The sequence below is a fragment of the Entelurus aequoreus genome, linkage group LG05, assembly GCF_033978785.1.
Source record: "Entelurus aequoreus isolate RoL-2023_Sb linkage group LG05, RoL_Eaeq_v1.1, whole genome shotgun sequence".
In the NCBI taxonomy this organism is placed as follows: domain Eukaryota; kingdom Metazoa; phylum Chordata; class Actinopteri; order Syngnathiformes; family Syngnathidae; genus Entelurus; species Entelurus aequoreus.
In genome coordinates, this window is record NC_084735.1 from 30,340,599 (window position 1) to 30,356,481 (window position 15,883).

The 15,883-nt window shown below is 42.2% G+C and overlaps 1 protein-coding gene across 2 annotated transcripts in view; it reads left to right on the top strand.

Moving 5' to 3' along the window:
- The window catches only part of LOC133650454 (voltage-gated potassium channel subunit beta-2-like), a 193,384-nt gene that overhangs the window by 165,948 nt on the left and 11,553 nt on the right, over positions 1 to 15,883 (top strand). For both annotated transcript variants that reach the window (XM_062047702.1, XM_062047701.1), the window contains 6 exons: positions 7,513 to 7,556; positions 7,636 to 7,673; positions 7,736 to 7,815; positions 7,905 to 7,949; positions 8,914 to 8,958; positions 9,038 to 9,081. In XM_062047702.1, coding sequence (XP_061903686.1) covers positions 7,513 to 7,556; positions 7,636 to 7,673; positions 7,736 to 7,815; positions 7,905 to 7,949; positions 8,914 to 8,958; positions 9,038 to 9,081 — 296 coding nt within the window. The remainder of the gene's footprint in view (positions 1 to 7,512; positions 7,557 to 7,635; positions 7,674 to 7,735; positions 7,816 to 7,904; positions 7,950 to 8,913; positions 8,959 to 9,037; positions 9,082 to 15,883) is intronic.

Below are 15,883 nucleotides of genomic sequence, written 5' to 3' on the forward strand. Positions count from 1 at the left end.
ACTCACAACCTACCGATCTCTGGGCGGACACTCTAACCACCAGGCCACTAAGTAGGTTTAGCATCATGCTGTATATTATGGTATCATTTTCTATTTTATCCAAGTTTATCATACATGTTTATTTTTTTTATTTTATTGAAGTTTGTTTTTTATTAATTTTTATTATATATGTTTATAACGTTGTATCAGTTTGTATCGTATCATTTTGTGTTGTATCACGTTATATAGTTTTTGTATGGAATTGTTACGTAGCTTGTCCAATTGTATGGTATAACTTTATAACATTGCATCAGTTTGTATTACATCGTATCATAAACATTCTGTATTGTATCATTTGTCAGTTTATATGGCACGCATGTTATTGTCAGGACTGGGTCCCTGGCGTGGTTGTTCTCCCAGAAGGCAAAGGAAAATTGGCGCGTGCGAGGCGTGAATTTAAATACATGTTTATTTAACAATAAAAAAGGAATAAACAAAAGGCGCTCACAGTGGAGGTACAAAACGACTATGAAACAAAACACTAGCACAAAGGCAGAACTAGGACATAAAACAAACTTGCAAACTTGAATAAAGAAAACTTACTTGGAACCAGAACAGGACATGAAAAAGAACAGCACGGATCATGAGCGTGAACAGAGTGGCAGGAGTGAATGTGATGTCGCCAGGACGAACAACAGAAACAGAAAAGCTTATATAGTGACATGATCAGTGAAAACAGGTGCGTGACTCTAACCGTGAACAGGTGCGTGACATGACAATGTGAACCAGGTGAAACTAATGGTTGCTATGGTGACAAATAAAAGTGCACAAAAAGTCCAAAACCAAAACCGAACATGACTAAAACAAAACATAATCACAGACATGACAGAGCCCCCCCCCTTACGGACAGATCCCAGATGTCCCAAACAAACAAAACAAGGCAGGATCGAGAGTCATGGGAGGGCGGTAGGGGGACATGGCGGTGGGTCGCCAGACCAGGTGTCCCCGAATCCACCGGGGCAGGATCAGGTGGCGGCGACGCGTAGACCGCCGCTGTACCTGACGAGGTGGGCGACCCGGGAATGGCCATATCCATGGCCGACGGGGAGGTGGGCGCACTTGGCGTGGCGGCCGACCAGGTAGTGGCCACATCCGTGGCCGACGAGGAGGTCGGCGTACCTGGCGTGGCGGACGCCCATGGACCGGCCACATCCATGGCCGACGAGAAGGCAGGCGCTTCGTCGACGTGGCAGTCGCAGATGACGAAGCTTGGCGTAGTGAGTCGGGCGGCAAAGCTTGGCAGCAATTACAGCCTCAAGTCTTTTTGAATATGATGCCACAAGCTTGGCCCACCTATCTTTGGGCAGTTTCGCCCATTCCTCTTTGCAGCACCTCTTAAGCTCCATCAGGTTGGTTTTCATGGTTTTATTTTAGAAACGGTCTTTACTACAATTCCGGATACATGCACACCTACGTGTATACGTAATCGTATCTATTTTCATCCAGGATGTCTCTGTACAGCTGTAATTGCTGCCAAAGGTGCATCAACAAAGTATTGAGCAAACACTGTTAATAATTGGATGTGATTTTTTGTTTGTTTTTTATTTTTAATACATTTGCAAAATAAAAAACAGAATAATTTTACATTGTCATTACGGGGTACTGTCTGTAGGAATTTAGGACAAAAATTAATTTATTCCATTTTGGAATAAGGCTGTAACATAACAAAATTTGGAAAAAGTGAAGCGCTACAAGTCTTTTGCGGATGCACTGAAATATATTTTGTACCACAACGTGTATATTTTGGTGTGGTATCATGTTGTGTAGTGGCATATTGTATGGTATAGTTTCGTATGTTATCCTATCTTCTTGTATGTACTCTATGCATAGCGTAACATTGCATCGATTTGTACTATATCATATCCTAATCATTACATATTGGATCATGTCATATGGTACTGTTTATATTGACAGTTCATAATCTAAAATCTTTATTTTAGGTGTTCATGACATTGCATTAGTTTGCACTGTGTCACATTGTTTTGTATCATGTTATATGGTATATCACATGTTATTGTTTTATATTCTATCCTATTGCCCGCCATGTCATTGTAACATTATATCATACTGTATATCATTCTGCATCGTATCATGTTGAATAGTATTGTAGGAGTGTAGGCAGAGAAACGACGGAGATTTATTCCTCTTTGGAGAGCCAAGTAACACTCCGTTTATTTTCAGAGAGAACAACACAACAAAAAAACTGTCGCACAGGTAATTACGTCAGCACCACAGAGGTGTGTCTCAACACTTCAAAGTAAAAGCACCTATGCACCTATGCAAGTAAACATGGGCTAGAACGCAGTGAATTATAACTGTAATAATTAATAAGTGTCCTGTGTGTGTATATCCACCACACACGTCCCCCCAGAATTCACAAGAACTGGCCCAGTGAAACGACCAGGGACCCGAATGACCCGCCCAAAGCGATTCCGAAGCTCCTGGGCAGGTGGAGGGGGGTGAAGCGGGAGGGTGACAGCCGGCTGCTGACGGCGAGCAGACGTCGGTTGGCAGTGTGGGGGTCGACCGCGACGTGGTGCCTGAGCCACCTCAACTGAACGGCCCAAATCCAGGTGGGCTGGCTTCAGCCGGTCCACTGAGACGCGATCCAGTCTGCCCCCAATGTCAATGACAAATGTCTTATCCCCAGCCTCCACAACCCGATAAGGACCGTCGTATGGTGGTTGCAAGGGCCCCCTATGGGCATCGTGGCGGATGAACACGTACCCCGCTGCTCGCAGGTCAGGGGGAATGTGCACCTGGGGCAAGCAGTGGTGCGAGGTCGGGACTGGTAGGAAGGTACGGGCAGTGTCCATGAGGCTACGCCGCTGGTCAGAAGCAGACCAGGGGACTGTAGTGCGGGGTATAAATTCACCTGGGACTCTGAGGGTCTGGCCATAAACTAACTCCGCTGAGGAAGACAGGAGGTCCTCCTTAGGCGCAGTTCTAATCCCCAGCATCACCCACGGGAGCTTGTCGACCCAGCCGTCGTCTGTGAGAGAAGCCTTAAGGGCGGCCTTCATGTCCCTGTGAAAACGTTCACACATGCCGTTTGCTTGAGGGTGGTATGCTGTAGTGCGGTGGAGTGAGACACCCAACTGACAGGCAACAGTATTCCAGAGCTCGGAAGTAAACTGGGGGCCACGATCAAACGAAAGGTCAGATGGGGCACCATACCGGGCGACCCAGGTACCAATGAAGGCCCGGGCCACATCAGCTGATGTCGTTGCCGACAGTGGGACAACCTCCGGCCAACGGGTGGTCCGGTCCACCATAGTCAGAAGGTGAGTAAATCCCCTGGAGGGAGGAAGGGGTCCCACCAGGTCAACGTTGACGTGGTCAAAACGCCTTTCGGGAACTGCAAACTGCTCCAACGGGGCCTTAACATGGCGATGGATCTTAGCGCGTTGGCATGCCACACAGGTCCTGACCCAGTCGCGAATGTCCTTCTTGAGGCCATGCCAGACAAACTTTGCTGCCACGAGACGCTGTGACGGCTTGCTGCCTGGGTGCGAGAGGCCATGTATGGCGTCGAAAACTTGCCGTCTCCAGACCTGCGGCACCACAGGACGGGGCAGGTCCAGAGATACGTCGCAGAGCAGCGTTGTGCCGGCATCGCCGAACGGGACGTCCGCCAACTGGAGGCCAGTGACCGCTGTTCTGTACGCCTGAATGTCGGGGTCCGAAACTTGGTCCACAGCCATTCGGGCATAGTCTATTCCAAGGTGGACAGCACCAATGACCACACGGGAGAGGCAGTCAGCCACGGGATTGTCTTTTCCTGACACATGTTTAATGTCCGTGGTAAATTCAGAAATAAAAGCTAGGTGGCGCTGTTGCCTGGCAGACCATGGTTCCGACACCTTGGCCATGGCGAAGGTCAAACGCTTGTGATCCACAAAGGCAGTGAACGGACGGGCTTCCAGCAGGAAACGGAAATGACGGATGGCTAAATACAGGGCGAGGAGTTCACGGTCAAAAGTGCTATATTTCTGCTCACTGGACCTAAGTTGGCGGCTGAAAAAAGCGAGAGGTTGCCAAACACTATTGACCAACTGCTGGAGAACAGCACCAACAGCATAGTCTGAGGCGTCCGTGGTCAGAGCAACAGGGGCGTCAGGCACCGGGTGAGCCAGCATAGTTGCGTCCGCGAGTGCATCTTTTGTAGCAGAGAAAGCTGCCAACATGTCCGTGGACCAAGAAAGGGCATGCTTAGAAGTTTTTTTACCCTTGAGAGCGCTGTATAGGGGGCGCATAAGGTCGGCAGCCCGAGGCACAAAACGGTGGTAAAAATTGACCATGCCGCAGAACTCTTGTAGAGCCTTGACAGTGTGAGGCTGCGGAAGCCCCAACACTGCCTCCACCTTTGACGGCAGAGGAATCGCCCCTGCTGTAGTGATGTGGTGGCCCAGGAAATCCATGGAAGACAGTCCAAACTGGCATTTCGCTGGGTTGATGATCAAGCCGTGCTGCTGGAGACGACTGAAGAGAAGACGCAGGTGTGATAGGTGCTCTGCCTCAGACGTGCTGGCCACTAGGATATCGTCCAGGTAGACAAAAACGAATGACAAGTCACGCAGCACCGTGTCCATCAATCGCTGAAAGGTCTGGGCAGCATTTTTTAGTCCGAATGGCATCCGTAGAAACTCAAAAAGCCCGAATGGGGTAATCACCGCTGTTTTGGGAATGTCCTGAGGCTGAACTGGTACCTGGTGATAGCCCCGGACGAGGTCCACTTTAGAAAAAATAGACGCACCCGCCAGGTGGGCAGAAAAGTCATGGATGTGTGGAATAGGGTACCGGTCCGGTGTAGTGACAGCATTAAGGCGTCGGTAGTCGCCGCACGGGCGCCAACCACCATTGGGCTTTGGCACCAGGTGAAGGGGGGAGGCCCAGGGACTGTTCGACCGGCGGACGATGCCAAGGCGTTCCATGGCGTCGAACTCAGCTCTTGCGATACTGAGCTTGTGTGGGTCAAGGCGCCGGGCTTTAGCGTGCACAGGCGGGCCATTGGTGGAGATGTAGTGCAACACACCATGTTTGGCGGAGGCGGAGGAGAAGGTAGGTGCGGTGATGTCTGAGAACTCCTTGAGGAGGTGAGAAAAGTCATCAGCGGGCGAGAGGGCACTGGACAGCTTCGTCGGGGCAGTGTCACTGTGTTCACAGGGAAATGAGCCGAATGTTTCAGCATGGACGAGGCGGCGGTTCCTCACATCCACTAGAAGCTTGTTGGCAAACAAGAAATCAGCACCCAACAGGGGAGTGGACACTTTTGCTGACACAAAATCCCAGGTAAAACGCTGACCAGCAAAACTCACTGTCACAGTGCGTGTGCCAAAGGTGTGGATTGTGCTGCCATTTGCAGCCAGAAGGGGGGGGGCACACGGCCCTGCGCGAATGTCTGTGGCTGATGCTGGCAGCGCACTCATGTGGGCACCTGTGTCACAAAGAAAGCGACGACCGGAGAGGGAGTCAGTAATAAACAGCAAGCCGCTGGTATGGCCGTCACCCACGGCTGCTAATAGGTGGCGGCCGGTGCGTTTCCCGACGCACTGAATGTACAGGGGGGAAGGCATTTCTTGGCTTTGTTGCCAAACTTGGCGTGGTAGAAACACAATCCTCCTGACTGCTTTGCACGTCGGGGCACAGTAGTGGTGGCAGAGATGGAGTATGGCTGGTGCATATGGTCATCACTGGTGGCAGTAGACGTGGAAGGGGGCGTGGCTGCAAAACATTTCTTCCCAGCTGAGAAAAATTTGTCCGCCTCCCTGGCCAACTGGCGAAAATCAGTAATAGATGAATTCGCAAGTGCCAAACGCACCTGTTCTGGAAGCTGCTGCAGGAATAGTTCTTTGAAAAGAAAACACGGCTGATGGTCTCCCAGCAGAGCCAGCATGTGATCCATCAGCTCAGAAGGCTTACTGTCGCCGAGACCGGGAAGTGAGAGGAGTTGGCGCGCACGTTCGGATTCAGAAAGTCCAAAAGTCTCCAGTAGATGCGCCTTCAGAGCGGCGTATTTGTTGCGTGCAGGAGGACGTTCTAGCAGACTCACCACTCTCCCCGCAGTCGAGCTTGTAAGGGACGCCACCACATGATAAAACTTTGTTTCGTCCGCCGTAATGTCTTTGATGGCGAATTGAGCCTCCGCCTGTGCGAACCACGCAATTGCGTTCCCTTCCCAAAAGTCGGGCAACTTTAGTGTAGCAGACATGTTCAGTAAACTCTGGAAACGTCCAAGAGTAAAAAGGGGTCACCAATGTAGGAGTGTAGGCAGAGAAACGACGGAGATTTATTCCTCTTTGGAGAGCCAAGTAACACTCCGTTTATTTTCAGAGAGAACAACACAACAAAAAAACTGTCGCACAGGTAATTACGTCAGCACCACAGAGGTGTGTCTCAACACTTCAAAGTAAAAGCACCTATGCACCTATGCAAGTAAACATGGGCTAGAACGCAGTGAATTATAACTGTAATAATTAATAAGTGTCCTGTGTGTGTATATCCACCACAGTATGATATATTGTACTCTTTTGTTTTGTATGTTATCTTATTATACCTGTTATCATAATATCGTATATTTTGTGTTGTATCATGTACATACATAGTATTATATGATATTGTTTCATATCGTATCCTATTGTATCCTATTGTCACGTCGGTTTGTGTCTAATTATTCTGTATATGTTGAGCCATATTGTAGGAATTGATTTAGCATAGTATTGTATTGTATTGAATGTCATTGTAAAATACCTAATTTTTCATATTTATTGACAGCTGTTTCTAGCATTTTTACCCTCTCATGTATTTCAGTATATAAAAAAATATTGATTGATATTGAAATAAATATCAAAATAAGCTATCCAAAATATTATAAACAGCTCATAAAATGATGCAATGCAGTCCTTTAACAACAATAATAAAGACACATTACTACAAAATATTACGATACAAAGTTGTTTGAAGTGGTCATCATGTAATTTCAGGTAAAAATGAAAAACCTGAAAAGTGAGTTATTAGATCAATATTAGGGGTGTAAATATTGTATCACTATTACAAGCCTTTTTTTCATTGGGTAGAAATGCTTTGATTGAAACTTTTATTAGTAGATTGCACAGTACAGTACATATTCCGTACAATTGATCACTAAATGGTTACACCCGAATACGTTTTCCAACTTGTTTAAGTCGGGGTCCACGTTATTCAATTCATGGATGATTAACGTGACATGGATGTGCGTTGAAATATGGCAATAAAGGCATACACGGTGATAAGGTTCATTTTGTTCCTCATGATTATTTATTACTATTGATTTTTGAATCAATATATCACCACATTTATTGGCAGTGCAACATTAACTATGGTATTAAGAGGCAGCAATTAAGACTAATTGCAAACATGTTTTCTCATCATCAATCTTTTGTTTCAGATATTATTATTGATACTGATATATGATTCCTCTCTGTCACCACACAGGAACCTCGGGAAGTCAGGTCTACGTGTTTCCTGCCTCGGGTTAGGTGAGTTCATTTGGTTCCTCGTCTGTCTATTGGATTCAAATGGAAGAGATATTTATAACCGCCTGCACCTTTTGTTTAGGCACCTGGGTGACGTTTGGATCACAGATATCTGACGAGGTGAGACTTTCATCAAACTTACATATTTCTGTTTTTCTGTACTAATTCCATTCCTTCCACAGATGGCGGAGAACCTGATGACTGTGGCCTACGAGAACGGGGTCAACCTGTTTGACACGGCAGAGGTTTATGCATCTGGAAGGTCGGACTTATTGTCTTAGTGTCTTTGGGTTTTGACGTACACATATTTGTAGACATGTATAAACATAAATATTGTGTGTACCTGTACAGAGCAGAGATCACTCTGGGGAACATCATTAAGAAGAAAGGATGGAGGTGACTTCACTTATTCATTTATTATTCTCATACATGTGAAGATGTCCTAAAATGCTACATTATTGTTGTTCTAATTTTAAATATTTTTTGTTTATTTCTTTATTTTTTTTATATAAAATGTAAACATTTTATTATTTGTCTCAAGGGAACTTCCTATTTTGGATGGACTGGTTTCGATGTTGTTGATACTACTGTCCTATTTTATTCTTGAGCAAATGTATATGTCTGTATATTAACTCTTTATTTATATAGCACATTAAAACAAAGTTTGACTTCTGACTTTGACATATTTACCTTTTATAAGATATAGACTATAGATATATTTCTTGAAATCATTTTACATTTAGTAATACTGTAAGGTAAAGTACATCACAATTTGTAATTTCATTGATAGTAGTGTTTTAAAATAATAATTATAAAAATATGTTTTGTTCTTAAAAATGGTGGCTCTTTATATAATACTGGTAAAGTAATACACTAGTTTTTTCATGCCTAAGGTTTTATCTATTTTTTATGTGTATTCATTTACAAATATTAGACTCTCTAAAATGTAACTCTGATGTCAAATAATATGAATTTAACCCTTTACATGATACAATAAATGTCCATTAAAAATAACTTGTTAGTACAAAGTTATATTGGAAAACATAACCTAACAAATCAGTGGTATTTTATTTTTTAAATTATTATTTCCAAAAATAATTATTAAAAACAATATATTTAGTAAAATATGAACAACAATATATCATATTTTATGATATGCAATAATACAGAAATATATATATTATCTAATAATCCATTGTTTGAGAATGTATAGTACCTATATAAATACTAAATGTTGTATTTTGTTCATTGTATATATTGTCAGTGTTATTCAGTAATTTATTGTAACTAATGTTGTGTTTGGTGAATGTTATTGTTTTATTGAAACAAAAAATCAAATTATTTTTTCAACCCTGGCTAGACGCTCGAGTTTCGTCATCACAACAAAGATCTACTGGGGAGGCCAGTAAGTGTGGATTAATATGTGTGTTGTATTTTTAATGAAAATGTATTATTAATGGTGTTGTTTTATGACTCGTTCACAGAGCAGAGACAGAGCGAGGACTGTCCAGAAAACACATTATTGAAGGTATGGTAAAGCATCATCACATTGCATTATAACAAAAATGATCTGCTGTGAATTAGCCCGGTCGGGTGAGGGGAACAAAAGCTCTCATGGAAAATCCATCCGCTGATTATTGTCCTCCTCCCCAGCATGTTTTATCGTCTCTTCCTCCACAGCCTAATCCTAAAGAAGACTACTTTGTTTGTTTAATGTATCCTTGAGCTGTCCAATTAAATCAGGATTTGAATGGACTGTCTGAGCGTCATTGTCATCAGCCTTTTGAATTCAGCCTGTTACGTAATAGGTCAACTTTGTGCAGCTTTTAACGTTTGCACGCCGCGCATACTTGGGCTTTAGGCCTGTCACTGAAATGAGGGCAATGATGATGACACACGCGCGCACACACACACACACACACACACACACACGCGCGCACGCACGCACACACACACACACACACACACACCACTTTGGAAGGCATGATGAAGCTTGACATTTGACAAGAATACATAACAGATGCATTGGAAGTCAGCGAATTCCTTCTAAAAACAGATTTGTTTCCGCCCCACAGCAGCATTGTCCAAATTCTATTTGTAATCTTTCTTTCGCATGAATTACTAAACTAAATCCAAATGTCAAAAACTAAGTCTTTTTCCTCAAGCGTCATGCGACATTCATAATTTTTTATGTGAAATCTTTTTGTGACACGCAATGTGTCACAAAAAGTACTCAGTATGTTGCTGTGTAGCAAATTACACAGTATAATAAATACTATAATAAATAATACATAATAATAAAGAATAAATACATGAATAAATAATAAATACATTGTTTGATTCATATCTTTGAATCGAGAATCGATTCTGAAACGAATCATCAATCCAAGAATCGTAGTCAATTTATTGGGACGGCGTGGCGAAGTTGGTAGAGTGGCTGTGCCAGCAATCGGAGTGTTGCTGGTTCCTGGGGTTCAATTCCCACCTTCTACCTTCCTAGTCACGTCCGTTGTGTCCTTGGGCAAGACACTTCACCCTTGCTCCTGATGGCTGCTGGTTAGCGCCTTGCATGGCAGCTCCCGCCATCAGTGTGTGAATGTGTGTGTGAATGGGTAAATGTGGAAATACTGTCAAAGCGCTTTGAGTACCTTGAAGGTAGAAAAGCGCTATACAAGTATAACCCATTTATCATTATTTATAAATTGTGAGTTATTCACATCCCTATATATGTTAGAAAGAATAGAATAGAATAGAAAGTACTTTATTGATCCCTGGGGGAAATTCAGCACCACAGTTTGCTCACAATAGACAAGAATAATAATAAATAATATAATATATTATATATATAATATATAAATAATATAAATATATTCTACATATACTACATATACTCTACATTTAAGTGCAGTCAAGAAGGAACATATGCATTATACAGTCTGATGGCTGTTGGTATGAAGGACCTCCTGTGTCGTTCCGTGTTGCATTTTGGGAGTCTGAGCCTTCCACTGAAGGTGCTCATTCTCCCCGCAAGGTCCGAGTGTAGTGGGTGGGAGGTGTTGTCCATAATAGCTAGGAGTTTTGCTAGACTTCTCCTCTCTGACACCACCGCCAGAGAGTCTAGCTCCACTCCCACCACGTTACTGGCCTACCAACTTGTCCAGTCTGTTTGCGTCCCTCGCTCTCAGCCCGCTGCCCCAGCAGGCCACGGCGTACAAGAAGGCGCCCGCCACCACCGACTCGTAGAACATCTTCAACATTCTTTGTACAGACGTTGAAGGATCCTAGCCTCCTGAGAAAGTAGAGGCGGCTCTATCCCTTCTTGTAGAGTGCCTCAGTGTGTTTTGACCCATTCAGCTTGTTGTCGATGTGTACTCCCAGGTATTTATAATCCTCAACCATGTCCACATCGACCCCCCCTGATGGAAACAGGGGTCACCGGAGTACTCCTCCTCCTTCCCAGGTCCACAACCAGCTCCTTGGTCTTCATCACATTAAGCTGGAGGTGGTTCTTTCCACACCATGTGACAAAGTCCTCCACCAGTGCCCTGTATTCCTCATCATCACTATCCTCAATACACCTCACTATCGCAGAGTCATCAGAAAACTTCTGAAGGTGGCAGGACTCTGAGTGATAGTGGAAATCGGTGGTGTAGATGGTGAAGAGGAAGGGGGAGAGGACTGTGCCCTGCGGGACCCCGGTGTTGCTGACCAGCCTGTCAGACACACAGTCCTGCAGCCGCACGTACTGTGGTCTGTCAGTCAGGTAATCAAAAACCCAGAACACCAAGGGGGCCTCCACCTGCATCGTCTCCAACTTCACACCCAGTAGCCCAGGCCGTATGGTATTGAAAGCACTGGAGACCATACAGTGTGACATGATACCATATGACAGTGTTATTATGCAACATTATAGAAAATGATGTAACACGTGATACCATACAATACTGCGTGACATTGAATAACATGCCACGTGATAAGATTCAACACAAGAAACATACGATACATGAACTATACTTTACTATTCAATCATATGAAATGATACTATATAGTACAAAATGATACCATACATTATATTAAGAATGATACGATACTGTTTGATACACTAAGACAGGGGTCGGCAACCCAAAATGTTGAAAGAGCCATATTAGACCAAAAAAAAAAAAAAAAATTAAAAGCCTTATACGCAAATCTTCGTTGACAGAAATGTTGTATATACATTTTTATTCTACACGTTTTTGCAACATTGGAAATCATTAATAAAATGGAGACTTTTCAGGGGATTAGATAACTTCTGGAAATTACTGGCTCAGAATGGCCAAAGGTATAGATGTGTGTGTCCAAGTTAAAGGAAACGGCAGGCTGTCTTCTTCTAATGGATTTATTACAATCTTTGCAAGCTGGGTAACGCTTGCTGCGGTCTGGAACAACATGGCACACACACAACTATCAGAAATGCTTCCAATATTACATACAGATAAGGTGTCATGAGACATGCAAATATAAATTAAATACACAGAGGACATAAGTAAAGGAAATTAAATTAGCTCAAATATACCTACAAACGAGGCATAATGATGCAATATGTACATACAGCTAGCCTAAATAGCATGTTAGCATCAATTGGCTTGCAGTCATGGATTGATCAAATATGCCTGATAAACACTCCAGCAAATCAATAAAATCAACAAAGCTCACATTTGTGCATTCACGCACAGCATAAAATGTTTGGTGGACAAAATGAGACAAAGGAGTGGCATAAAACACGTCTTTCTGTGGCAACATCGGAGAAAGTTGTACATGTAAACAAACTGATGAGTTCAAGGATCGCTGAAATTAGTAGGACAAAACGGTGCTTGCCAAATGCTCTCATCTGTGAAGCATGTATAACAAACCGTGGGATTTCTAACAATTAGGAAGATTTGTGTCATGTTTGTTCTCCTACAGAAAATATATTACAACAAAAAAATAATTTTTTTCTTAATCTTTTTCCATTTTCCCACATATCTGAAAGAGGTCCAGGGAGCCACTAGGGCGGCGCTAAAGAGCCACATGCGGATCTCGAGCCGCGGGTTGCTGACCCCCGCACTAAGATATGTGACCCATACGAAAATATACAATACTATACTATACTGTATATTTGTAAGAGCTAGATTATTGGCACAGTTCTTCTATTGTAGTGGATCTTATTTAATTACGCAGGTGTACCTACTTATTTTATCTCATATGTTGTCTTATTGTATGGAGCGTTTAATACCATATTGTTTTGGTATGGTTTTACTGTATTTTGTATCATGTGGTGTCATATCATTTCATATCATACTGCAACGTATTGTATCGTATTACATCATATGTATTTTATAATTTCATATACAATACCGATACTCTTTAAAATTATACAATACAATTCAGTAGAATACAACAGAAGATGCTATTGTACCATCAATGTGGTATTGTAAAGCCGATTGAACCAGTTTATAAACAAGCTCTGAAAGTATTAGATACAAATCCAAAAACATATCTTACTTGTCGGATATTTAAAAAACATGAGCGCTTAAACCAGTGGTTCTTAACCTTGTTGGAGGTACCGAACCCCACCAGTTTCATATGCGCATTCACCGAACCCTCCTTTTTTTTCAAATTCAAGACAAAGTTATTATATGTTTTTGGTAACACTTTAGTATGGGGAACATAATCTAAGTAACAAAGACTTAATTTAGAGTTTTTTGGACACTAGGGGAACATATTCTAAGTAACAAAGACTTAATTTTGAGTTTTTGGACACTAGGGGAACATATTCTAAGTAACAAAGACTTAATTTAGAGTTGTTTGGACACTAGGAGAACATATTCTAAGTAACAAAGATTGAATTTAGAGTTATTTGGTTAGGGTTCGGGTTATGGTTAGGGTTAGAGGGTTAGGGCCACGGTTAGAGGGTTAGGGTTATAATAAGGCCATGCCGAATAAGGCATTAATAAGTACTTAATAATGACTAGTTAAGAGCCAATATGTTACTAATTTGCATGTTAATGAGCAACTTATTAATGGTGAATATGTTCCCCATACTAAAGTGTTACCATGTTTTATTACTGGTGCACAAAATGAACAAAGAACAAAACCAACACAGTGCATAAACTCACAACAAATTACACATCTGCAAATCAGTCTGACTTCTGCTGTTGCCGTATCCGTAATACGCTGATAGGGAGAAGTTATTATGTACAGGATGTGTCGGGTGTGTTTTGACCTCCGCCGAACCCCTGAGCCCGACTCACCGAACCCCTAGGGTTCGATCGAACCCAGGTTAAGAACCACTGGCTTAAATTGGGACAACACTGTTAAATACATCGACGCCACCTTCACCTACTAAATCTTCCATGACAAAGCACCTCCTCCATGACAAGAGTTTGTGAAAAAAAACCATGAACAGGTCAAGAAGACTGTGTATTTCTTGGTAAAAAAAAAGAGGGCCCATGGTCCAGAAACTTTCTCTGTCCATGCATCTCACACTTGGAATTCAACAGCAAATACCAATACGTGAACTTCCGACCCTGGTCTCTTTCACCAAACATTTCAAAGCTTGTCTACTGGAAGAACAACATTGCTGCCACAATCATGCCTAAACGTGTAATTTTTTTTAATATTAGCTAACTGTTGGGGTACCTTTTATTACTTTGACTTTATTAAGGCTAATTGTTCTACTTGTCTATGTTGTCTTACGTATGTGCTATGTAAACATCAACCTGCTGAAGGGGCTGAAGATGGAAATTAGCCATTGGCTATAATCTTGCATATTTACATGTATATGTGCATTAACATGTATTGTCCTATTTTAAATAAATCAACTCTAAACTCTGTGGTAGTGTATAGTATATTTTTGAATTGTATTGTATCATACGATGTTCTACTCTATAATATGCTATACTGTTACATACTGTATTTTTTTTTATTGTATTAGAAGCTGTCTCTTCGTATCATACTTTATCAAATTGTATCATATAATTATGTACATATATTGTACGGTATCATAAGGATCAAGTCCTTGTAGTGGAGATAATGTCATTTTCAGTATTTGTCCAGTTCCTTACTGTGTACTATGGTTTCTTCAGGATGTACATTTAGCACCCCGTGCTTCTTTAAGTAACATGCTTCATAGGCTTTTTGTCAGATGCTCATTGATTGAATTGTAGACGTTTGTTCCCCTCAGCAAACCTCTCTGCTTTGGCAACGCCATCTTGTTTTTTGTTTTTTTTTGTTGGTGAATTTATGAAGACGACAAGTGTGACGTTGTGATTTCTGCCAACATGCATGTATCCATGTTGTTGACATTGTGATTTCTGCCAACATGCATGTATCCATGTTGATGACATCGACATCCACATCCACAGTTTAGGATTGCAGAAAGTTGTCCACGTGTTTCTGTGTGGAAGCATCTTGTTATCAGCTGCCCCGGTTCGAGGCCTTTGTGTAATATGGAGCCCAGTTATAATCACATGTTTCATGCGCTTAGATTGCTCCAAATCATTTGTGATGTAATGCGATCATTGTGCTGTATCAATTGCATGTATCATGTGTTCTTTAAACATAGATAACAAATATATTCACGGACACAAGAGGCATCTCTTACTCAAAAACTATCGGTGCAAGTTGTATGCTCAAGAAAAGTGTCTGAATAGTCCAAAACTTCTGAATCAGGGCAGAGTTTTTTTTAATCCATCTGACCTCACAAGAAGTGACACCACAAAGTATGCAGTATTGTATGCTATAACATTCTATCATATCATGTGGTATCGTTTTATAGTGTATCATATCACAGTGTACGATATCTTTTATTATCATATTAAATTGCAAAGTATGATTTCATTGTGTATAGTATATTTTTGCATAGTATTGTATCATATGGCACTGTGTGGTATCGTTTGTATAATTTCATAACCTGCTCTATCTCTTTTATTTCATATCTGATGATAACTGATGGATCGTTTTCTGTGGTCCTCATTTAATCATCCTAATGTATGAGTTCATATGACTGAATCGTAGTGTCTTAAATGATAAAAATAATTTCACAATAACTCACAGTATAATTTTGCATAGTATGGTATCATATTCCAAAAACATGCACCTGGGGATAGGTTGATTGGCAACACTAAATTGGCCCTAGTGTGTGAATGTGAGTGTGATGTGTTGGCCCTGCGATGAGGTGGCGACTTGTCCAGGGTGTACCCCGCCTTCCGCCCGATTGTAGCTGAGATAGGCTCCAGCGCCCCCCGCGATCCCGAAGGGAATAAGCGGTAGAAAATGGATGGATGGATGGATGGATGGATGGATGGATG